Below are 24169 nucleotides of genomic sequence, written 5' to 3' on the forward strand. Positions count from 1 at the left end.
ACCCTCACCCCCACCAGACCCAGAGCTCCTAAAGGCAAGAGCCCTGGTTAACTCCTGCAACCCTCCAACCTTACACCCAGGTTCTGATGGGACATTATTTTTCTGGGAGCAAGAAGCCACAGCTTACATTAAATTTAGGTTAAGAACTAATGTTCCTACCTTACCAGGACACATAAGATATATAAGGTAGCAAGAAAGTAAGTCTTCCCAAATCAAGTGGCAAAGATAAGATATACTTAATATATTCTAAACAGCATTCTGTGAATAAGGGAAAGGAGACCCAAGAAAGAAGCCTCACACACGTACAAGATTCACTTTTAATGGATTTGATAGTCATGTGCAAATTTGAGCATTATATACAAGAGCCAGTGCTTCTTTAGAGCTATCTCTGTTTGAACAAGAACAGACTCTCAAAATACAACACAAACCTGAACCAACTAGATTTTTTTTGCTGCAAGTTATAATATTCTGATCAAATAAAATATAATAAAATTCTTGCTTCCCCACAGGTGCAGTGTTTCCTTCTATGCACAAGGAATGGTATCTTAGATGCCTGGCCACAGTTCTAAGCATTTCTTCACAGCTGGATTAAATGGATTTATGCATCACAGGACATAATCCGTCTTATCCACAGAGCAAAAACCTGTCTCCATTCTGGCATCTCTTTACCAAAGGTTTTTACCAAGAACTGGGTGTTGGCAGTTCTTAGATCTATGCTGCTCTGGGGGTTTCACACTCCATGATTACTAGAAGCAGAAGACAAACATCTGAGGCATGTGATCTGCTTGGAGTGCACCTATTTACATGAAGCTGCTCAAGGGAGCTAGTGATTCACCCAGATATGGATTTCACAGGTTGGAAAAAAGGTGGCACACCACCGGAGATTGTAGCATTGAAAAGAGTAGCTCAAGGTTAGATTGCAACATCACTGTGAAACATTTAACTTTCTTAAGAAAGTTTAAAGTGTACTTATCTATCCCCTGCAGCTCAATGTAAACAACCATGTATTTCTTTGTAGTAATACGGAGAGTCAGACCGGCTTTTCCAATCTGATTTAATCCCTGAGCAGCTATGTTAAAAGTTAACTTTTTAAAAAGCCCAATAAAAAACTACTGTATGAAAACTCTACCAGAATGTTAGTGACAAATATATTTCTGTACAGAAACACAGACGCTATTTACCCCTTATTCCTGCTCAGAAAAAATATACATTTCCTGAAACGGTTCAGGTACTTGAGCTGGACATAAATGAGTAAAAGCTAAATTTTACTTGCCCCAGAGAATACCTCTATATAATTTGCTGAGGAACATAATAAATTACCCCAATCCCAATTTTTTACCAGCATGATGAACGTTTTATTAAAAATACAATATTTTCTTTTACCAATACCTTTTGAACCCTAAACATCCTAGGCCTCTATTAAGAAAAGGAATAACCAAACTACTGCACATGTGTGTTTTGACCAATTAAGCACAATAAAAGGGCTAAATCTTGGCGTCTTCTAGGGCATAGCATTCTCTGGGGAAAGATTATTTGCTTTTGATAATTAAATAGCTAAGAAGGACTTTTGGTGTCTTTTCCCTCCTCAAAATATGAAAACAGGAAGAGACTGTGGAGACCCTCTAATCCCCTCTGACAAATATGGAAAATGAGGGCTAGAGAGGGGCGAGTGGCAAAGCCAGGCTGTCCCCAGGTCCCTAAGAAGGAAAAAATGATCGTAGGAAATAAATAAGATAAAAGAACATAAACACTAGATGAGGTGATGGATGAGCCAAAGCTGCCTGTGTTCTCACCTCCGCCCACCGCAGGGCCAGAGGAGAAATGCCGTAAGCTCAGCTCAGAGACGCACCTTAGGCTCAAGTGTTTACGGCCCCAAAGCACCTCCCTCCTGAAACAGAAGTTAATCTCTTGTGTTTTCTGTTATAAAAGTCCATATGCAGATAGAAGTTAAAATAGATCCAAGGTCAACAGCTCTGTGACATCTGGTGGTGCCCTTTCCAGACGGTCCCCCTCAGCCTTGGGAACTCAGCGGGGTTTGTTGTACCTGGTTCACATCATGTAGAAAAGCAGTAACAGCAACCAAGCTCCACGGCTCACGATCCACGGCGTGTTTATCGTGGGCAGGCACAGCTCTGGGTACTTTCCTTTCATTTGCTCTAAACCTCATGACCCCAACCCTGTAAGTATTATTATTATCACCCCCACTTGGCAGATAGGGAAACTGAGGCTCAGAAGTTAACTAAGTCACCCAAAGTCGCCCAGCAAGAACTGAAAGCATCATTTTGAAGTCTCCAAGGTCGCTGCATGTCTGTGTGGTTCAGTCTGAGGAGTTTAGACAAGGATGCTTTCAAGCTCCCAGAGGCCGGGCATAATCCGCCCGATACGACCGCGGCCTCTCTGGGTGCCAGCCTGAGAGTCCGCGGCGAGGCCAGCTGTGGCCCAGCTCCCGCCCCGGGCGGCTCAGTTCCTGGAGGCCCTCAGCTTCCTCCTGAAGAAGTCGGGGGCAGCCTCGTACAGCCACTCGGCGTCCACCACGCACAGGTCGCGCATGTAGCACTTGTTGGTGAAGAGCAGCTCCGTGTACACAACGCAGGCCGGCTTGCAGTGGAAGAGGACGGACGAGGGGTGGATGGCCACGGGCTGGTGGGTGTCCGTGGTGGCATAGGACCCGTCGGGCTGCAGCTCGGCGGTGCTCATGAAGAGGCTGTGTGCCAGGCAGCGGCGGACGCTCTCTGTGTCCCCTCGCGACGACAGGATCGGCATGGACATCTGGTTCGGGAGGAAGCGAGACATGGAGAAGACCCCAGACGTGAGCACTGTGCCGCCACCCGCGGTGGGTGGAGCCACGTGCCCCCAGCGCAGTCCAGGGTGCAGGGCCCACGGTGGAGGCTGACACCCGGGCGGCTGCCTGCAACACCTGAGATCAGCGCTGCTGGAGGAGCACCACGTCTACTGTCAATAGAAAATGAGGGAACTCACGCAGCCAAGGGATGGTGTGGCAGGAGAGCTGTTCAAGTACAAGAAGGGTTCGAAAATGGTATAATGCAGAACACAGCACGCTACTATGAGAAGAAGTCCCTCTAGTGCTAACAATGGGCCGCTGGCATCAGGCACAGGCCTGGGTAAGGGTGACAACTGTCCCCTAGGGACGTGCGGATGGTCCGTGACGCGGGCTGTCTCAAAAGACGCCTTACACACGAAGACAGTCACCACAGAGTTGCTCACAGCAGCAAAAAGTAGACACTCTCTCAGTGCTCAACACAGGAGAACCCGAACACAGACAAGCCCACCTTTGAGGTAAAATGTGGCGCGTCATAGCCATTGAATATATAAACATTATGTCCTCTAAGAGGGAATATAAGCGCGTAGGAAACTTGTTGGTTGATGATTTGGCAATGTCTATGAAAATCTAAACTCCCCATCTAAAAGTTCATTCTACGTGTACCAGAGCACAGACATTTACGTAGGAAGATGATCATTACAGCACAACCTAAATCATCACCATTAGGGGCTTGGCTAAATAAACTGTAGTGAAGACAGTGAAATGCTGTGAAGTCACTAAAAAGAACGAGGTAGACATATGCAGGCGCTGCAAGACAGCCTAGACACAAAGTATTCAAGAAGTACTCCAAGTGCAAAAAAGCAAATTGCAAAACAAAGTGTTATACATTTTGTTTTAAAAAGAAAATTTTATCATGGTGTATGATCCTTTTAATGTGTTGTTGGATTCTGTTTGTTAGTATTTTGTTCAGGATTTTTGCACCTATGTTCATCAGTGATATTGGATTATAATTTTCTTTTTTTGTGATATCTTTTTCTGGTTTTGGTATCAGGGTGATGGTGGCTTTGTAGAATGAATTTGGGAGTGTTTCTCCCTCTGCAATTTTTTGGAAGAGTTTGAGAAGGATTGGTGTTAGCTCTTCTCTAAATGTTCAATAGAATTCACCTGTGAAGCCATCTGGTCCTGAACTTTTGTTTGTTGGAAGAGTTTTAATTACAGTTTCAATCGGCATATAGTAATCCTTTGCATTTCTGTGGTGTCAGTTGTGATTTCTCCTTTTTCATTTCTAATTTTATTGATTTGTGTCCTCTCCCTTTTTTTCTAGATGAATCTGGCTAAGGGTTTATCAATTTTGTTTATCTACTCAAAGAACCAGCTTTTAGTTTCATTGATCTCTGCTACTGTTTTCTTCATTTTATTTCTTTGCGGTACGCGGGACTCTCACTGTTGTGGCCTCTCCCATTGCAGAGCACAGGCTCTGGACGCGCAGGCTCAGCAGCCATGGCTCACGGGCCCAGCCGCTCCGCGGTATGTGGGATCTTCCCGGACTGGGGCATGAACCCGTGTTCCCTGAATCGGCAGGCGGACTCTCAACCACTGCGCCACCAGGGAAGGCCTGTTTTCTTCATTTTTATTTCATTTTTTTCCCCTCTGATTGTTATGATTTCTTTCCTTCTACTGACTTTGGGTTTTCTTTGTTCTCCTTTCTCTAGTTGTTTTAAGTGTAGGGTTAGATTGCTTATTTGAGATTTTTCTTGTTTCTTGAGGTGAGATTGAATTGCTATAAACTTCCCTCTTAGAAGTGCTTTTGCTTCATCCCATAGGATTCTTCACTATATGCAAATCAATCAATGTGATACACCACGTTAACAAATTAAGGAATAAAAACCATATGATCATCTCAATAGACACAGAAAAAGCTTTTGACAAAATTCAACACCTGTTTATGACAAAAACTCTCCAGAAAATGGGCATAGAGGGAACCTACCTCAACATAATAAAGGCTATATATAGGACAAACCCACAGCAAGCATCATACTCAATGGTGAAAAACTGAAAGCATTTCCACTAAGATCAGCAACAAGACAAGGATGTCCACTCTTATTCAACATAGTTTTGGAAGCCCTAGCCACGGCAATCAGGGAAGAAAAAGAAATAAAAGGAATACAAATTGGAAAAGAAGAAGTAAAACTGTCACTGTTTGCAGATGACATGATACTATACATAGAAAATCCTAAAGATGCTCCCAGAAAACTACAACTAATCAATGAATTTGGTAAGGTTGCAAGATGCAAAATTAATGCACAGAAATCTCTGGCATTCCTATACACTAACAACAAAAAATCAGAGAGAGAAATTAAGGAAACAATCCCATTTACCATCGCAACAAAAAAAATAAAATACCCAGGAATAAACCTGCCTAAGGAGGAGAAAGACTTGTACTCAGAAAACTATAAAACACTGATGAAAGAAATCAAAGATGACATAAACAGATGGAGAAATATACCATGTTCTTGGATTGGAGGAATAAATATCGTGAAAATGACTATACTACCCAAAGCAATCTACATATTCAATGCAATCCCTATCGAACTACCAATGGCATTCTTCACAGAATTAGAACAAAATTTACAATTCGTATGGAAACACAAAAGACCCTGAATAGCCAAAGCAATCTTGAGAAAGAAAAATGGAGCTGGAGGAATCAGGCTCCCTGACTTCAAACTATATCACAAAGCTACAGTAATTAAGACAGTATGGTACTGGCACAGAAACAGAAATATATATCAATGGAACAGGATAGAAAGCCCAGAGATAAAATCACGCACATATGGTCACCTAATTTAAGACAAAGGAGGCAAGAACATAAAATGGAGAAAAGACAGCCTCTTCAATAGGTGGTGCTGGGAAAACTGGACAGCTACATGTAAAAGAATGAAATTAGAACACTCCCTAACACCATACACAAAAATAAACTCCAAGTGGAAAAGACCTAAATGTAATATCAGACACTATAAAACTCTTAGAGGAAAAGATAGGAAAAACACTCTTTGACATAAATCACAGCAAGATCTTTTTTGATGTACCTCCTAGAGTAACGGAAATAAAAACAAAAATAAACAAATGGGACTTAATTAAACATAAAAGCTTTTGCACAGCAAAGGAAACCATAAACAAGACAAAAAGACAACCCTCAGAATGGGAGAAAATATTTTCAAATGAAACAACAAAGGATTAATCTCCAAAATATACAAACAGCTCATGGAGCTCAATATCAAAAAACCAAACAATCCAATTAAAAAATGGGCAGAAGGACTTCCCTGGTGGCTCAGTGGTAAAGAATCCACCTGCCAATGCAGGGGATATGGGTTCGAGCCCTGGTCCGGGAAGATCCCACATGCAGTGGAGCAACTAAGCCCTTGTGCCACAACTACCGAGCCTGAGCTCTAGAGCCTGCATTCCACAACTACTGAGCCCCCGCGCCTAGAGCCTGTGCTCTGCAACAAAGACAAGCCACCGCAATGAGAAGCCTGCGACCGCAACGAAGAGTAGCCCCCGCTCGCAGCAACTAGAGAAAGCCCGCACGCAGCAACGAAGACTCAACGCAGCCAAAAATAAATAAATAGATAAATTTAAAAAAAAAAAGGGCAGAAGACCTAAATGGACATTTCACCAAGGAAGACATACAGATGGCCAAGAGACACATGAAAAGATGCTCAAGATCACTAATTATTAGAGAAATGCAAATCAAAACTACAATGAGGTATCACCTCACACCGGTTAGAATGGCCATTATCAAAAAATCTAGAAACAATAAATGCTGGAAAGGGTGTGGTGAAAAGGGAACCCTTCTGCACTGTTGGTGGGAATGTAAATTGATGCAACCACTATGGAAAACAGTACGGAGTTTCCTTAAAAAACTAAAAATAGAACTACCATATGACCCAGCAATCCCACTACTGGGCATATACCCTGAGAAAACCATAATTCAAAAAGAGACATGTACCACAATGTTCATTGCAGCACTATTTACAATAGCCAGGACACAGAACCAACCTAAATGTCCATCGACAGATGAATGGATAAGAAGATGTGGTATGATATATACAATGGAATATTACTCAGCTATAAAAGAAATGAAATTGAGTTATTTGTAGTGAGATGGATGGACCTAGAGTCTGTCATACAGAGTGAAGTAAGTCAGAAAGAGAAAAACAAATACCGTATTCTAACATATATATATGGAATCTAAAAAAAATGGTACTGATGAACCTAGCTGCAGGGCAGGAATAAAGATGTAGACCTAGAGAATGGACTTGAGGACACGGGGTGGGAGGGGGAAGCTGGGGTGATTTAGAGTAGCATCGACATATTTATACTACCAGATGTAAAATAGACAGCTAGCAGGAAGCAGCAGAATAGCACAGGGAGATCACCTTGGTGCTTTGCAATGACCTAGAGGGGTGGGATAGAGAGGGTGGGAGGAAGGCTCAAGAGGGAGAGGATATGGGGATATATGTATGCATGTGGCTGATCCACTTTGTTGTACAACAGAAACTAACACAGTATTGTGAAGCAATTATACGCCAATAAAAATCTATTAAAATAAAGAAAAAAAAAGAAAATTTTATATATGTATCCACGTATATGTGTATACACACACATATATAAAAACATACATACACAGGAAAAAATTCTAGAAGGATCTACACCAGACTATTATTTATCTTTGGAGGGGCAGGATTAAGGAGACTTTTACACTTTCTGCGTTATATATCACTATTTTCTGCATGTATCAATCTGTAACAATTATGCACGGTTTTTGTAATCTGAATAAAAATAACAAAGATATTTCCACTAAAAAAACCAACCTTAAGGAGAATTCTAATAACATTGGAAAACACTTTTAAAGTTTATAAAAGCTGAATATAAATTATACATACAATGTAGCTAATGATGTTAAAAAATTCATTTAAAAACAGGGCTATGGGCTTCCCTGGTGGCGCAGTGGTTGAGAGTCCGCCTGCCGATTCAGGGGACACGGGTTCGTGCCCCGGTCCGGGAAGATCCCACGTGCCACAGAGTGGCTGGGCCCGTGAGCCATGGCTGCTGAGCCTGCGCATCCAGAGCCTGTGCTCCACAACGGGAGAGGCCACAGCAGTGAGAGGCCCGCGTACTGCCAAAAAATATATAAATAAAAGAAATAAAATAAAATAAAAACAGGGCTATGGAAAAACAGACTAAACTGGGGAGAGGTGGAGCTGTGGGTAAGTTTTACTTTCTTCCTTATTTAAAAATTTTCCTACAATGAGAGGTTTTTTTTGCAATCACTTGCAATAAGCAACCTGAAATTTTTCACCTAGAAAAAAGTGACAGCTTAGCCCCCCAGTGAACACCAGGAGGAAGAATACCTTTAGGCAGATATCCCTCAGCTGTGATCTGACTTCAGCTACCAGCATCATATTCTTGCTGTGGACAAAATTCTCTTTGCACCAATCCTGAATAGGAGAAAAAAGAGATATCACAGTCCTCTCATTTCTATAAAGAAAATAACATAGCACAATTTTTATTTTTAATTAAAAAAAAATTTGGGGCCGCACCACACGGCATGCGGGATCTTAGCTCCCCAACCAGGAATCAAACCCGTGCCCCCTGCAGTGGAAGCACGGAGTCTTAACTGCTGGACCGCCAGGGAAGTCCCAGCATAATTTTTAGAACACTGTTCTAATTCAGATGGAAAACTTCAGTTGCCAAAAATAAATACAGGAAAATATCTTTATAGCAAAAAGCATGAACCATAAAGGAAAACAGTAAAAATTTAAACTAAAGTAGAACCAAAAAATTCCATAGGTCAAGTCATGATGAAAAAAGCTAATGACTGGGATATCTGCATCACTACACCCAGTAAAGAATGATTACCTCCAGAATATATTAAAAAATAAATAAATAAACTCCTACAAATCAGTGAGAAAATGACCAATACTCCAGCAGAAAAACGACAAAGGACATGGATGGACCACTCACAGAAGATTAACTACAAATGACAATAAACTTAAGCAAAGGTTCTCGGTCTCTTGAGGAATCAAGGCAGTGCAGTTTCAAATAACTGAGATACTACTTCACATCCCTCAACGTGGCAAAAATGAAAAGTCATTTCAACTACGAGCTGGAGAGGCTGGTGGAAATCGAAACTCCTCTACACTACTCCGGGGAGGATAAAGAGGTGCTGACAGCTCTGTGGACGCACATGCCAGCCGGGAAAGCTTGATGTAGCTGCCCGAAGACCGGCAGGTCCACTCCTGGCTGTCGACCCCAGAGCAACTCTCCCCCTTGTGCACAAGAGACCTGGACGGGATGGGCACTGCAGGTGAGGAGACGGAAACAAGTTGCAAAAAGGTAGCGTGAAGAAGCATTTACAGCATACGATGCCTGCGCATACAAAGTGAAAGCACGTGGTTGCCCACCAGGACCCAGACAGACTTGACAGGGGTTACAGAAGGGAGGAAGGACTGCAAAAGGGGCAGCTCAGGGCTCTTGTTGTGTCTAGATCATTTTATTTCCTTAAAAATAAATTGAGGCAAATACAGCAAAATGTTTACAACTACTAAAATTGGGTGGTGGCTATTTTTTTTGTTTTTTTTGCATTAAAGCACAGATAAAGCATGCATGCTATAGCACAATTACTGATTTTTTTTTTTTTTTTTTTTTTTTGGTGGGCCGCGCCACCCGGCTTGCGGGATCTCAGTTCCCTGACCAAGGATTGAACCTGGGCCGTGGCAGTGAGCCCGGAATCCTAACCACTGGGCCACCAGGGAACTCCCTACAATGACTGATTTTATTCTATTTTATTTTACTGATAAGTGAAAGAAAATATTGCCATTTTCCACCTTGGTCCAGGGAACTGAAATACAAGCAAAATCTGCTATGAAGAAAGTTAGGGGCAGGTGGGGAAACAAATCATTTTGTAGCTAAGAAACTGGGTCAACAAATACTTAACGAACTGGCCAACGTTAGGTATGAGTTAAACATAAGCAGAGGGAAAGACGGGAATCATGCCTTCCCTGGTAACCTCCCTGTGCACAGACATTTCTGAAATGACATCTGCCATTCACAGGCCCAAAAGGAGGCATCGTTTGAGAAGGGGAAAGAGACAAGGCCTACCTTGTTTCCGCCTGTGTTCTTGAAGGCCCGGTAGATGTTAAGCAGGGTGATGTGATCGCCCTCGCTGGATATGAACTTCTTCCGCACAGCCTGCACTTCATCCCGCCGGGAGGGGGGGTTGTAGAGAACGCTGTCCACTGACAGCAGGGAGATGATGGTCAGTATCTCCTCCGTGCAGTGGAATTTGGGGGACAGGAGGATGGTCTGCAAATCACAATTAAAAACAGTGTAAGCCTAGTTTTCTCCTGGCTTCTGAATAAAGTACTTCCATATACTGCTTTTGCAGCTTCCCTTGTAAGGCCTTAAGGGGCAGGTGTTTCTAAAACCATGACTATGTATGTTATTTTACTTTCTGTAAAACAGAGGGCTGCCTTCCCCGCATGATTCCATGTGGGTAGGGCTCATGACTTAATATGGCTTGAATCCCACACTGAGCGTAAGTCAGAGTTAGGCGTTAATAAGTAGGCGTTAATAATTATTTAAGAGAAAAAGAGAAGACTAATCTAGAAGCACTGGGTTAAGGAGTCTCCTCTGGGATGGCTGACCCATAACACACAGAAAGGGGACTGAGGAGAGGATATCATTTACTTTGGCAAATTTGGGTTCTAACGGGAAAGCCGCCATCTTTCTTCCTATTGGAGTCAGGGTGAGCTGGCCGTCTTTGTTTTCAAGGGCACCCAACAGCTCCAGCTGGGCGATGGCTGCCTGAACGTGATCTACAGAAAGACATAAAAAGGAGTCGAACATTCAGAACAGGACGAAGCTGGAGCTAGTTCATTACTTCAGGGCACTTCTGAGAAGCCGACGTCAAACCACAGCAAAGACCACAGCCACACTGTCCCCATGAGGTGCTTTTCAAAGCTGTTAAGCACAACATTGTCTTCAGCTCAACTCTCTTTAAGTAGTGGCCTGCAATTTGGCAATGTGTGTGTAAATCTGAAACCCAGCAAAGTTACACTTATGAATTTCACCCCCAGATATACTCGGACATCGTACAGGGACCTGCATCTCCAGACACTCACACACAACAATGGAAATGCCAGGTGCCTCAGAGGCCCCTGATGAGAAGGACACTATTTACTATCTTATTCTTTTAAAATTTGAACCATGAAAATGCATTGCCTATTAAAGAATAAAGATGCAATTCTAAGAATGTAATAAATATCTACACAGAGGGGAATGATCTGTAAAATACATTAAGTGAAAAAAGCAATGTACCACACACCTATGGTCAACTAATCTATGACAAAGGACGCAAGGATATACAATGGAGAAGATAGTCTCTTCAATAAGTGTGCTGGGAAAACTGGACAGCTACATGTAAAAGAATGAAATTAGAACACTCCCTAACACAATACACAAAAAATAAACTCAAAATGGATTAGAGACCTAAATGTAAGACCAGACATTATAAAACTTAGAGGAAAGCATAGGAAGAACACTCTTTGACATAAATCACAGAAAGATCTTTTTTGACCCACCTCCTACAGTAATGGAAATAAAACCAAAAATAAACAAATGGGACACTTAAAAGCTTTTGTACAGCAAAGGAAACTATAAACAAGACGAAAAGACAACCCTCAGAATGGGAGCAACTATTTGCAAATGAAACAACGGACAAAGGATTAATCTCTAAAATATATTAACAGCTCAAGCAGCTCAATATTAAAAAAACAAACAACCTAATAAAAAAATGGGCAGAAGAACTAAATAGACATTTCTCCAAAGAAGACATACAGATGGCCAAGAGGCACACGAAAAGATGCTCAACATCACTAATGATTACAGAAATGCAAATCAAAACTACAATGAGGTATCACCTCACACCAGTTAGAATGGGCATCATCAGAAAATCCACAAACAACAAATGCTGGAGAGGGTGTGGAGAAAAGGGAACCCTCCTGCACTGTTGGTGGGAATGTAAATTGATACAGCCACTACGGAGAACAGTATGGAGGTTCCTTAAAAAACTAAAAATAGAACTACCATACGACCCAGCAACCCCACTACTGGGCATATACCCTGAGAAAACCATAATTCAAAAAGACACATGCACCCCAATGTTCATTGCAGTACTATTTACAATAGCCAGGACATGGAAGCAACCTAAACGCCCATGCCAGACGAATGGATACAGAAGATGTGGTACATACATACAATGGAATATTACTCAGCCATAAAAAGGAATGAAATTGGGTCATTTGCAGAGACGTGGATGGACCTAGAGACTGTCATACAGAGCGAAGTAAGTCAGAAAGAGAAAAACAAATATCGTATATTAACGCATATATATGTGGAATCTAGAAAAATGGTACAGATGAACAGGTTTGCAGGGCAGAAATAGAGGCACAGATGTAGAGAAAAAACACATGGACACCAAGGGGGGAAAGTGGCAGGGGACAGTGATGGTGGGACAAAAAAAAAAAAAAGAAAAAGCGATGTGCCAATGTCTATCGGTAGGAGAAGGATAAATGCATTTTGGTTTATTCATAGACTAGAACAGTATTTAGTAATGAAAATGCATCAGACATAAACCTTATAAAACACGATGAACGAAAAGGGAAGGTCACTGGGAAATCGAGGCATAAACATGCCAACCAAAACAATGCACGTGTATGGAATAAAATATTCAAGAAAAGCGAGGGATTCACGGACAAAACCTGGGAGGTGGTTAACTTCAGGTGGGGAGTGTGGCAGCCTCTGGAGGCTTTGCAGCCTTGGTAACGGATGCACAGGTGTGGCTTCGATATCTCCACCTGACAGGAATGTGCCTCGTTTGTATGTAGAGATTTAGCAAGAGAAAGAAAAAAAAGTGTAGAACAGTGCACAATGTGTGTTGCTATTTGTGTTTTAGAAAGAGACTATATGGAATTCCCTGGTGGTCCAGTGGTTAGGACTACACACTCTCACTGCGGAGGGCCGGGGTTCAATCCCCAGTCAGGGAAATAAGATTCTGCAAGCTGTGCAGCCAAAAAAAAAAAAAAGCAAAGTTGTTCTCAGTCTTGAAGGCTGGTGCCTTTGCTCTTGGCCTGTTTCTGGAAGAAGTGCTGGAAAGCTGAGTGAAAGGCCCATAAGTGCTGTTGCACCTGGGGCTGGAGACGCCCGATCACAACCCTTTCTGCAGGCACCCCGGTCTGGGAGGAGGATGGAATATATGTGTCCAAGGACTGATGAAATAAAATTCATGTGATAAATAAATAAAAGACTATAGGTACTTGAAAAGATTTTCTCTAGAAGACACTGGGAAATGTTCACAGTGGTTGCTGTAGAGGAGGGAAACTGAGATCATGGAGGGGCCCTGTATACCCATCGACTGTTTACTTTTTTAACCAGTTGCACTTCTTCACTTAAAAAAAAGGAGAGGAAAAAAAAGAAAATGGTATATGTTGAAGAGATGCCAAGTACGAAGCTACCATCATTAAAACTCCCCATTATTTTTTCTTTCACCATGGAGAGATTATCAGTGAAGGGCAGGGACCCATCAAATTCCGGTCAAAAGCAAAGAAACTTAATCTTTTCAGTGCTTTTGCTGGCAAAAGTACGATTTCGTTAGGTTTGCAGTATCCTGTGGACCCCCTCGACCACCTTCACTGGGTCCTGTGGTCTCGGAACCTGTCCATGATGCCTACATGAAGCCGCCGATTCTGCACCGCGATGGTGCTGACGGCACCGCATCTTTCCTTTCATGATTCTGAGTTTCTTCTCTGAGAGTTAAGGTTGTTATCCACCAAATTATACTAAACAAAAGGAGACCGCTGGAAGACCTGGTTGGTTTTTTTTGGAGTCCACTGGTTGTTTTTGTCCATTTTGTACACCTTCCCAAAGACCCCACTTACCTGGAGATGGTTTGGACATGAAGTCAAAGGTGAGCACATTTGGGACTTTCATTGCGAGGAGCTGCAGCATCACGCTCGCCAGGTTACACCTGCAAGTGTGAGAGACGCAGGTGGTTCACGCAGGTGTTCCTGACCCCCCAGCCGGCGAGGCAAGAGCTGCCCACCAAGGAGAGTCAGTTGGAGGATACGGGCCACAGGGACAGGAGCCACGGGACAAAGGGCAGGTGTGGGAGCCCCTTGGGCCTGCCTTTGGATCTCTGGCACCGTCATCTTCTCAAACTTCTCAAACTCATCCTCCGTGTAGAGCCGGTAACAGATACCACTGTCCTCTCTGCCAGCCCGTCCTGTGCGTTGCCAGGCCTGGGTCTTTGACACCCGTTGCACAGCTAACACCTCCAGGCCACTGTCTGGTGGGAGAATGGCCTGTGTTAGTGCTTTGCTCGTCACATGAACAAACTTTGCAGCGTGGGCAACGAGAGGCACTGCTCAGAGTGCCGGGGACCCTCTCTGTGACACACGGGGACCCTCTCTGTGACACACAAGTCCAGAAGAGCTCCAGCCTGCGTCAGAAAGCACGAAACCAGACCGGTCTGTGGTGAAGCAAGGCCTTTGCTGTGAACACCGTGTGAAACCTGTGACTAAAACATCAGAAGGACCTCGTGCTTGGGGCAGGGACCCAGGAGGGTAGATCTCAGAGGCCTTGGCTTCGATCACAGGTGACCACAACCCCGTTTGCCCAGGACTAAGGGGGTCTCCCAGGACTTGGGACTCTCGGTGCTAAAACTGAGACAGTTTCCAGCAAACCAGGATGGTTGGTCCCACGTCAAACGATGACCCCAAAATGAAATGCCTCCAGTCCCCTGTGTGTTGCATCCTCCCTCCTGCTCTATTATAAAAGAGAGACAATGTAATGCTGTTACGCCTAGGAGTGAATGAGACCGATTTTCTTATAAAGGTGTATTTTGTGCCAGGCACTGGAGAACCAAGCCCTTTCACGTACGTGGTCCCCAGAGACACACATGAATGACAGCACCCTTGAAGGCTTAGCAGTGCATTTCAATTAAACGTTCGGGAGCCATAATTTCAGCTGCCTCAAATCCTCTGTGGAGTAAAGCAAGGTAGAAAACAGACCTGAATAAAAATGACTTCAAGCAAGCTGCCCACCGCACACACTCAGGAAACAGCTAGTGCCTTGCCCCAGCCTGGGGGGGTCTGCTTCCTTCCTGGGAGACTGGAGGTCAAACCAGCCTAGCTCAGATGTCACTTCCGAGGAAGCCTCTGATGTGGTATCAGCTGTCCCTGGCCTGAGAGCCATCATCCTCGCCTACCTTCTGACGGGGTTGCATGCCCTCTGCCCAGGTCCCTGACCATCTGTCCCCAGGTGTGCCACTTCTGGGCTCTTCTTTCCTGCCTCACGTGCCTTTCTGGCCCTGACTGCTGGACTGTGGTGCTGCCACCCGAATCTCAGGTAGTTACGGACATGAGACAATCATGTGGGGGAAACTGGGACACAGGCTGCTCACTACACAGAGAAGAGACATCAGGAGCTACAAATTCTCACCGGGGTTATACTTCTTTGCTTTAACCATGCCCGTGTCAACTACATATTTTATTCCTGTAATGGTTATGGAGGTTTCAGCGATGTTGGTTGAAATGATCACTTTGCGACAGCCCTAAAAGGAGGAAGAAAACCAAAGAGCCATATGACACACACATGATTCAGAAGTTTTAAAACACATTCCTCACCGTGAATTGTCACAACTCACTCATGATCAAGAAGAGATGACTTTTTTATTATGACAGTCATTAATATTGATGGCTGATCACTAAATTGGGCGGGGCGGGGCAGGGTAGGGTGTGGGGAATGTTTCAGTCCTAAAAGTTTATTTTGAGGCAATGAGATGTGGTGGGAGAGGCACAAGATTCAGAAGCAGGTAGATGTGGGCTGGAGTCCTGGCCCTGCCAGCTACCTCCTGTGCCCCTTGGGCAACCGTCACTTCACCCCTTGGGGCCTCGGAACTGGGATGGTGACCCACCTTGCGGTTCTCGAGAGGATGAGAGACAGTATGTGTCAAGTGCTGGCACAGTGCCTGGCACAGCATGGGCACCCAAGGAACGTAATGTGGACACAGGCTCTGTTAACGGTGGACCGTGGAAGAGTCACTCACTGAGTCCCTGGCTTCTGCCTTTGCCTCTCCCTCACCCCCGGACAGCTGTCTCCCTGTTCTGACCATGGGACAGCCGTGTCTGCAGCCCCACATTACCCTCCTGCATCTTTCCAGTTCATGTGTGTGGTCCCTGCACATCCCGTCCCACACACCTTATCTGGAGCCTGCTGACAGGAGCACAGGCCCCACTGGTGCATCTATCTGGGTACCCAGGGATGGGGCTGGGCAGGAGAAGGGGTGCACTCACCTTCGGGGCCCCCTGGAAGACACGCAGCTGCTGGGCGTAGGGCAGGGAGGCATAGAGCGGAAGGACCAGCATGGAGGGGCAGCCGTCGGGGAGGTGTTTGGCAATGTCCCGGCAGGTCTTGCTCATGGCTTCGATCTCCTCCTGCCCAGTGAGGAACACCAGGATGTGCTGAGAGGAGGGGGCTTCCTACAGAAAAGGGAGCGTGGGATTACTAGGCCTTGACAGGAGCACAGGTTGCACAGAACCATGGTCACTGATGAACTTTCCCAGTTATTTTTCTTAACTCTGGAGACATAAATGAGCCTAAACATCGGTGTCTCCCCTGGGAGAAAACCCACACTGAGAATGCACGGCTGCAACTTACTCGAGTTAGCCAGCTAGGTTTAAAAACAAATTAAGGAGATTTTGAAGAAAGATGGCCAGATTGCTTTTGCAGCGAGAACAATGCCATGAAAAGCACAATCAGGCAAGCAAATAAAATCTGCATGAAGCTGCCTTCCTTTCACAATCATCTTGAAAGATGGAGCTGACAAAAGAGACAACTTGGGGAAATCCTGATCCACGGAAATGGCCGGAAGCACTCATGCTGGAAAAGGAGCCCTATAATTGAATGAGGCCATCAAATGTACTTTCATAAACCCCCAAAGCACGCTGAACGTGGACAAGGGATTGCGATCCCAGGCTTAACTGGATCCTTCACCTCGCTAAGGGAAGAACATGTAAGTGTTAACTGCACACCCACTGATCCAATCTTCCTTTGATGTCTGTTCAGATACATTAATTTGTAGAGTACTTGTTTGGCAAAATAATTGAAAAATGTTTAACAATTATCTATATGCTGTGCATGTGTATGTGTCTATATATATATGTCTATGTATGAATACATATATTTATTATCTATGTATTTATATGTGTGCATGTAGTTTTTTAGCCCGGTATTAATAGGACAAACGTTCAGAGGTGCACACACACAGAAAGGATAAAATCTTATTATTATTTTTTTTGGTGGCGTGGCTTGTAGGATCTTAGTTCCCTGACCAGGGATTGAACCCGGGCCCCGGTAGTAAAAAGCACCGAGTCCTAACCACTGGACTGCCAGGGAATTCCCAGGATAAAATCTACAACAGTCAAAGCTTCATCAAGGGGAGGTATCATCAAAGCCACCATGTAACCTGAGGGCACTGCAGGCACTATTCATGAAAAATCCTCATCTCAAGTTTGCTTTTAGCAGCTAAACAAGGCAGACTGACCTTCTCCAAATACTATCAAAATGACGGTGAAGGTATAAGCCCAGGAAGACAGGGTTTCAACCCATTTTTGAAAGATAAAGAGATGGGGCAGGAAGTGAGTGACTTGGGAAGTGAGTGACTTGGCCGGGCAGAGGGAGTCCCGACAGGGGAGCGTGCAGACGGGGTGGTGGGAAAGCGGTGAGCCCACTTCCCTGGAGAAGCCACAAAGGCTCGGGCTCAGAGCGAGCCTCGGGGGCTTGTGCCGGCATGAGGACCCAAGTGTCAGCTGGAAGTCTGAGTACAGTGTGGTTGAACCCCCAAGTCCCCTCCTCCACCCGATGCGGCCAGGAGGTTGGGCAGACACGGGGTGCTGTCGTGGGATTCAACACAGGAGGGTGGCAGAGGGAAGAGCCAAGAGGACAGCTGTGCGGAGGCCTAGGAGAGCAACCTGTTTGGAGCAGAAAAGCAGCATAAATAAAGGACCCGGGAAAAAGTGGATTGTGTTTCAACACATAAAAAGTATTCATGATTGGCACGTGATAGATGTTAGAACCCTTGGGGAAAAATTGGCCGTACGTACATAGAAAAGTTGTATGACTGTGTGGAACAAGGAACAAGGCACTGCGATGGTGCACAATGTAGGGTCGTCATATTGTAAAGACTGATACTTGATTTAAAAAGACATCCTGGGGCTTCCCTGGTGGCACAGTGGTTAAGAATCCGCCTGCCAATGCAGGGAACACGGGTTCAAGCCCTGGTCCGGGAAGATCCCACATGCTGCGGAGCAACTAAGCCCGTGCACCACAGCTACTGAGCCTGCACTCTAGAGCCTGCGAGACACAACTACTGAAGCCCGTGCACCTAGTGCCCGCGCTCTGCAACAAGAGAAGCCACTTCAATAAGCCCGCACACTGCAATGAAGAGTAGCCCCCGCTTGCCGCAACTAGAGAAAGCCTGCACGCGGCAAAAAAGACCGAACGCAGCCAAAAATAAATAATTAAAAAAAAAAAAAGACATCCTGATATAATCATTTTATATGAGAGGATGTTTCAGAAACAGGAAAGTAACATCCAAGGGTAACAGTTAAGAAATTGAAGGTGTACCTTCAAGAGCAGGATCTAGGCTGGGAAAGTGAAAGCAGCTCCTGTTCTTTTATGAGCTTTTTAATAGTAGCTTTTTTTTTTTTTTGCGGTACGCGGGCCTCTCACTGTTGTGGCCTCTCCCGTTGCGGAGCACAGGCTCTGGACGCACACGCTCAGCGGCCATGGCTCACGGGCCCAGCCACTCTGCGGCACGTGGGATCTTCCCGGACTGGGGCACGAACCCGCGTCCCCTGCATCGGCAGGCGGACTCTCAACCACTGCGCCACCAGGGAAGCCCTATGAGCTTTTTAGAACTAAGTACTTGACTTTTTAAACTTTAAACTATACACATCACTGAGCTTAAAATAAAAATTAGCTTTCAAAAGTTGGCTTCTAGATTTTTTCAGAAAGTTAATGGAAAGGTAAAAAGTCTATTTTATACAAATTAAACCAAAATATGAGATTTAATCACTCGAAATTTTAAGTAAACGTTTAATAAAATGGAAAAAAAAATCGAAATGTTTCTCTGTACAGTTTTTTGTTTTTTTAAAAAGAAAACTCTAAATTGCAACCCATTATTGGTTAATACACTAACTTTTTTTTTTTTTTTCAATGAGACAGAAAATACCAGAGGACATCACATGTAGTAAAAGGAGACTGTGTTTCCTAAGACTCACTTCAGTTCTACACATTGTGTCCTGGGTTGCAATATAAAATGTGTGTCTTACTGGGGGTTCCAATCAAAATATGCTTGCAAGCCACTGCTTTAACATATGGACGTTTTCTGGCTCAGCTGAGGAAAGATGCTGGTCAGGGTTGAATTATTTTTTTTAGAGAAAAAAAAAAAGACACTGAGAAAAAGGATAAAAATGTGGACATGGCAAACAAACTCCATATTCAACTTCAGGACACAGCTCACAAAATGGTTTCGTTCGGCAGCTTTTCTTTTCAAGGCTAAATGCTCGAGGTCAAACAGGCCTTCCCAGGAATCTGCACCCCAGTGCCTACCTGGTGGATCTGGAAGACGGAGACCAGGGCTGCGTGTAGGTAATCATGCTGGGGCTGCTTGGTGTAGAAAATCTGGATCGGGTGCTGCCGGCCCTCCAGGTAGAGGACGGGGGCTCCACTGAAATACTGGGAGAACAGGTCCACGTCCATCGTGGCCGACATCACAATCACCTGTGTGCGAGACAGGGGCGGAGGATGGGGACAAGCTTGGAGCAGCCTTTCTGTGCCCCCGCTGAGCCCTGAAGGCCGCCGAGGAGGCCTGCGCCCCCCCATGCCCACTGCCCTGGGTCCCTCAGTAGCACAGGCTGCACCTACTTTGAGAGGCAGCTTCCCCAGCTCCTTTCGCCTCTTCTGGGCAGCTTTCACCACCCCAAAGAGCACATCCGTGTGGACAGTCCGTTCATGGGCTTCATCCAAAATGACGCAGCTGTACTTCCGAAGCAGGGAGTCTGAAATGGCCTCGCGCAGAAGCATGCCATCCGTCAGGAACTTGATCTTGGTGTCCTCCGAGGTGACATCGTCGAAGCGCACCGTGTAGCCAACCTGTGTGGAGAAATCACTCATTCACTCAGCAAACGTGTGTTCAGCACCCAGTGTATCCAGCACGGTGCCAGGCACTGGTGCTATCGCAGCGAACAGGACCAACTCCAACCCTGCCCTGCTCCCAAGGCAATGGACACACGCCTTCAACTGCAATGATGATAAACACTACAAAGAATTTAAAACTAGCCTCCTCCTCCCAGCTCCTTCATAGTTTCAAGTGAAGCTATGTACACATATGAAAAGATGTCCAAGACGTTTTTAAGTCAAATGGGTAGACACCCACACAAACACGAATAAATCTGACTTATATACAGTTCTGGGACTCATTCTCAATACCCACCTATATACTAGAAAAATGCTTACAAGTTTGTAGAAAGATATGTAGATAAAAGACTTAGCAGATGTTACCGAAGCCTTGAAAGTGCTCAGGAAGGGCTTCCCTGGTGGCGCAGTGGTTGAGAGTCCGCCTGCCGATGCAGGGGACACGGGTTTGTGCCCCGGTCCAGGAAGATCCCACATGCCATGGAGCGGCTGGGCCCGTGAGCCATGGCCGCTGAGCCTGCGCGTCTGGAGCCTGTGCCCCACAACGGGAGAGGCCACAACAGTGAGAGGCCCGCGTACCGCAAAAAAAAAAAAAAAAAAAGTGTTCAGGAAAAAAACAGCTAATTTATCCAAGTTGCCAACAGATTTTGAAAGCAAAGCAAGTGGGACTGACAGACCCTCTGATCTCTTGGGAACTGGTAAAGAACTCTGAGAGAGGCTGAAACAATTGTGGCAAGAAAGAAGCTTGAGATGTATAAGTAGTCTTGTTCAGAAAAATAAGTCAGGAGGCCGGGAGTGGGGGTTAGGGGACCAAGGACTGTCAGTAAAGAAGGAAGTTAGGTACCAGCTTCCCGAGTTCAGTTCTCTTCTCGTCTGAGACTCTGGTAGCCAGAGAGATAGCAGCCACTCGACGAGGCTGGGTCACGGCAATGATGGCCTGGCGGCCAATCCCCCCTTCATACAGGTACTGAGGGATCTGCGTTGTCTTCCCAGAGCCGGTTTCCCCTAGGAAACAAAAAAGTCTCATTTAAATGCAAATTGACGTGCCCCAGAGCCCACGGGCCACAACTACTGAGCCTGCACGCCACAACTACTGACACCCCCGCGCCTACAGCCTGTGCTCTGCAACAAGAGAAGCCACCGCAATGAGAAGCCCGAGCGCCTCAAGGAAGACCCAATGCAGCCTAAAAAAAAAAAAAGGTCCACATCAAAATTTTAAAAAAATGCAAACTTAAACATACTTCACAAAACAGATCAAAGTCAGAAGGAAAAGATAAGAAAATACTCTAAGCTGATAAAGCCACGGGAAAATGTGTACCCACATGTACTGCCAGCAGTGTGTTAACTGGGATTGTTTCTTGGAGGGCCACATTATACTAGGAAAATCTTTAAAATGTTGTACCCTCTGACCCACAATTCCACTTGCAGGAACTGATTCTAAGGAAATAAATATGTGTATAAAAATACAGCTTCAAAAGAGTTTTAGTCAACTTTGCTCATGACAGCCAAAAATTAGAAACAATGTAAGTGGTCAGCAACAGTAACCAGTATAGTAACAACACAGAATGGAATACAAACGTTATATAAAAATGTCCTACTTTTCAAAGGGATAAACGAGATGTAAATGCACTGCCATGAAGAGAGACATCTGCTCCTACACTGCAGCCACAGCTAAGTCCTCACCGTTCCCCAGCCAGCCGCCTCCTTTCAAACCCTCTGCCTTTGCCCACACTATTATGAAATATCTGCCCCCACGCTGCCTGCGTGACAAACTGTACAAGATGCGTTAGACCTCAAACTCTCCCCCCAGGGGCTGCGCCGCCGCCTCTGTGTTCCTTAGAGCCTTGTTCATCTCGTCCATCACTGATCACCCTACACTGTGTGAAAGCATTTAAACGTTTCTGTCCCCCTCCAATATCAGAGGCCCCTGGGGGGCACAGGTGGCCTGTCCGTCTCTTCCATGTACTTGAGCACCTGCATACAGTAAGCACCCAACCTTATTTTCTACCCTCCTGTGTTCCCTTCCCAGTGCCCAGTGTTCCCTTCCTAGTGCCATCACAACAAAGAACTGTAAACCTGTGCATCCCTCCCCTCACGGCTACCAGTACCCAGCCCTGACCTCACAGAGTCCTACAGTCCTGTGGTTCTTCCATTTTCTCCCCTCTGACTGCTCATCCTTCCTGACCCAGACGCGAATCATGGACAAAGAATTTGATTATTCCACTCCTCCTGCTGAGTTCATCAGGCAAAACCCAAACCGGGATCAATGTCTCCCTGTCCATCTTTTTTGCTCCTACACCAAGAAACTGAGCATTGCTATAGTAAAATAACCCAACTGTGCTGACACTGACCTGAGTTTGCCGTGGGGCTAAATGCACCTGGGCACGAGCACCACTGCTGATCCTTGTTCTTGGTTCTGCAGCCCTTCTTTTGTCCCCGTCCTCCCCAAGGACCCTGTAACTCCCATCCTCATCAGAGCTCCCGTGCCTACTTCACAGGAAAGTGAAGTCCTCAGAGGTGATCTCTCGCCACTTCCCCCTGCAAGCTTTTCTGCAGTCACCCCCATTCTTACCTCCCTTCTCCAGCCCCCCAGCCTCTTGGATATCCATCCTCCTCTTGGATATCCAGGCCCGCTCTGCATCTAGCCCTTGTTGCCAAGGGCCCCCGTTCCCCATGCCCTCTGTCTCTGCTCTATTAGTGCCCGCTTTGCATCTTCAGCCTCCTTCTCTACTGAGTTCTTCCCCTGAACCTATGAATATCTGAAAGTTCCTCTAGGTCCCCCTCCTTTTTGTCAAAACAGAAGCCTGCTCCCACTGCCTTCATGCCCTCACCTCCTACCTATTTCTCAGCCCAGTGACAAATCAGCTCCCAGAGCTCTGCCGAAACAGCGCTCAACTCGATCCCCAATTGATACCTCGCATCCAATCCAGTGGGCACTTTTTGGGTCCCTATTTTCTGGTCCCTATTTTCATTGCTGCATCTGTTCACTCCCTTCCTCTTATAACTCTGTTCCTTAGGTTATCAACTCTCCTGGATCTCCTTCACCTCTTTGGAGGCTCATCCTCTCGGTCCTTCAGGAGCTCCTCTTACTTATACGTTGGGGATCAAAGCCCCTTGCAATTGGTCCCCGGCCCTCAACTCTGCCTCTTAATTCGTGCACCAGAAACTGCTACTTCCGTCAGACCGGACCGTCTCTCGCCTCCACTTTGTCTCTTATGCTGCAGGCTCTCTCCTCTGCGTCCAATGCCTCCCTCCCCGACTGGCTCAGATCCACTCTTCTAAGCTCCCAAAGTTCCCGCTGCGTCCCTCTACCCTTCCGCACAGAAGGCGAGTCTTTGCCGAAGGCGCGAGTCACTCGCACCGGCTGTGAGCACCTCCAGAACGGGCTTGTCTGACTTCTCCGAGGCCCCTCTCCTGGCCCCAAACAGAAAAGGCAGTCAGGTTTGTTGTAGAAACGAGTGAAAGACGGGGAGAAACACCTAAGAAAACCTGTTCTCGCGGAGCTCGAACGGGGAGAGAGGAAGGACGCGCCGGCGCGGCCACCCACCGAGGAGGACGGCGCTGTCCAGGTTTCGGAGCTGGGCCAACAGCTGCCCCCGCGCCTGGAAGATGGGCAGACTCCGGCGCTGCAGCTCCACGGCCTCACGGTAGGGGCTGACCGAGGGCTGGGCCAGGGGTGGCTGCTGCCTCCGGCCACCTCCTCCTCCGCCGCCGCCGCCGCCCGCGGTCAGCAGCATCACCACTCGCCGCCTGTGAGGGCAGGACCCGGCGCGCCTCAAAGGCCCGGCGCCCGGCCGGAATCTCTTGCCCGGCGTGAAGCCCGCCTCCTCGGGCATGTCGGGAGGGCAACACGACTGGAGGCGCGAAAGCGGGCAGCTCCTGCCGCTCCCGGGAGCCGACAGCTAGCGCGCGCCGCCCCTTCCCGCCACGTGCTGGTGGCTCCCAGCGACGCCGCTGATAATCACCGCCACCCGCAGCCTTTAGAAAGGGGACTCCAACTCCCAGCATGCACTGGCAGCGTGAGCAGGCTTTCATTTCCCGAGGGCGGGGGGAGCAGGGTCCGAGGTACAA

The 24169-nt window shown here is 46.1% G+C and overlaps 1 protein-coding gene and 1 non-coding gene across 2 annotated transcripts; one reads left to right on the forward strand and one right to left on the reverse strand.

Moving 5' to 3' along the window:
- Window positions 1-305: 305 nt before the first annotated feature.
- On the reverse strand, window positions 306-24130 carry DHX33 (DEAH-box helicase 33). The gene is made up of 12 exons (XM_029213384.1): window positions 23646-24130; window positions 20943-21103; window positions 19829-20056; window positions 19514-19684; window positions 16195-16380; window positions 15341-15452; window positions 14027-14186; window positions 13780-13868; window positions 10532-10659; window positions 9944-10147; window positions 8194-8280; window positions 306-2769 (listed from the first exon to the last, which is right to left on the reverse strand). The coding sequence occupies exons 1-12, from the start codon at window positions 23932-23934 to the stop codon at window positions 2461-2463; spliced, it is 2124 nt and encodes a 707-aa protein (XP_029069217.1). The 5' UTR covers window positions 23935-24130; the 3' UTR covers window positions 306-2460.
- TRNAE-CUC lies at window positions 12816-12888 on the forward strand. Its single transcript has one exon. It is a non-coding gene; the product is annotated as a tRNA-Glu (tRNA).
- Window positions 24131-24169: the final 39 nt, after the last annotated feature.

The sequence above is a fragment of the Monodon monoceros genome, unplaced genomic scaffold (genome assembly GCF_005190385.1).
Source record: "Monodon monoceros isolate NGI ecotype Baffin Bay Population unplaced genomic scaffold, NGI_Narwhal_1 Super_Scaffold_9, whole genome shotgun sequence".
Lineage (NCBI taxonomy): Eukaryota > Metazoa > Chordata > Mammalia > Artiodactyla > Monodontidae > Monodon > Monodon monoceros.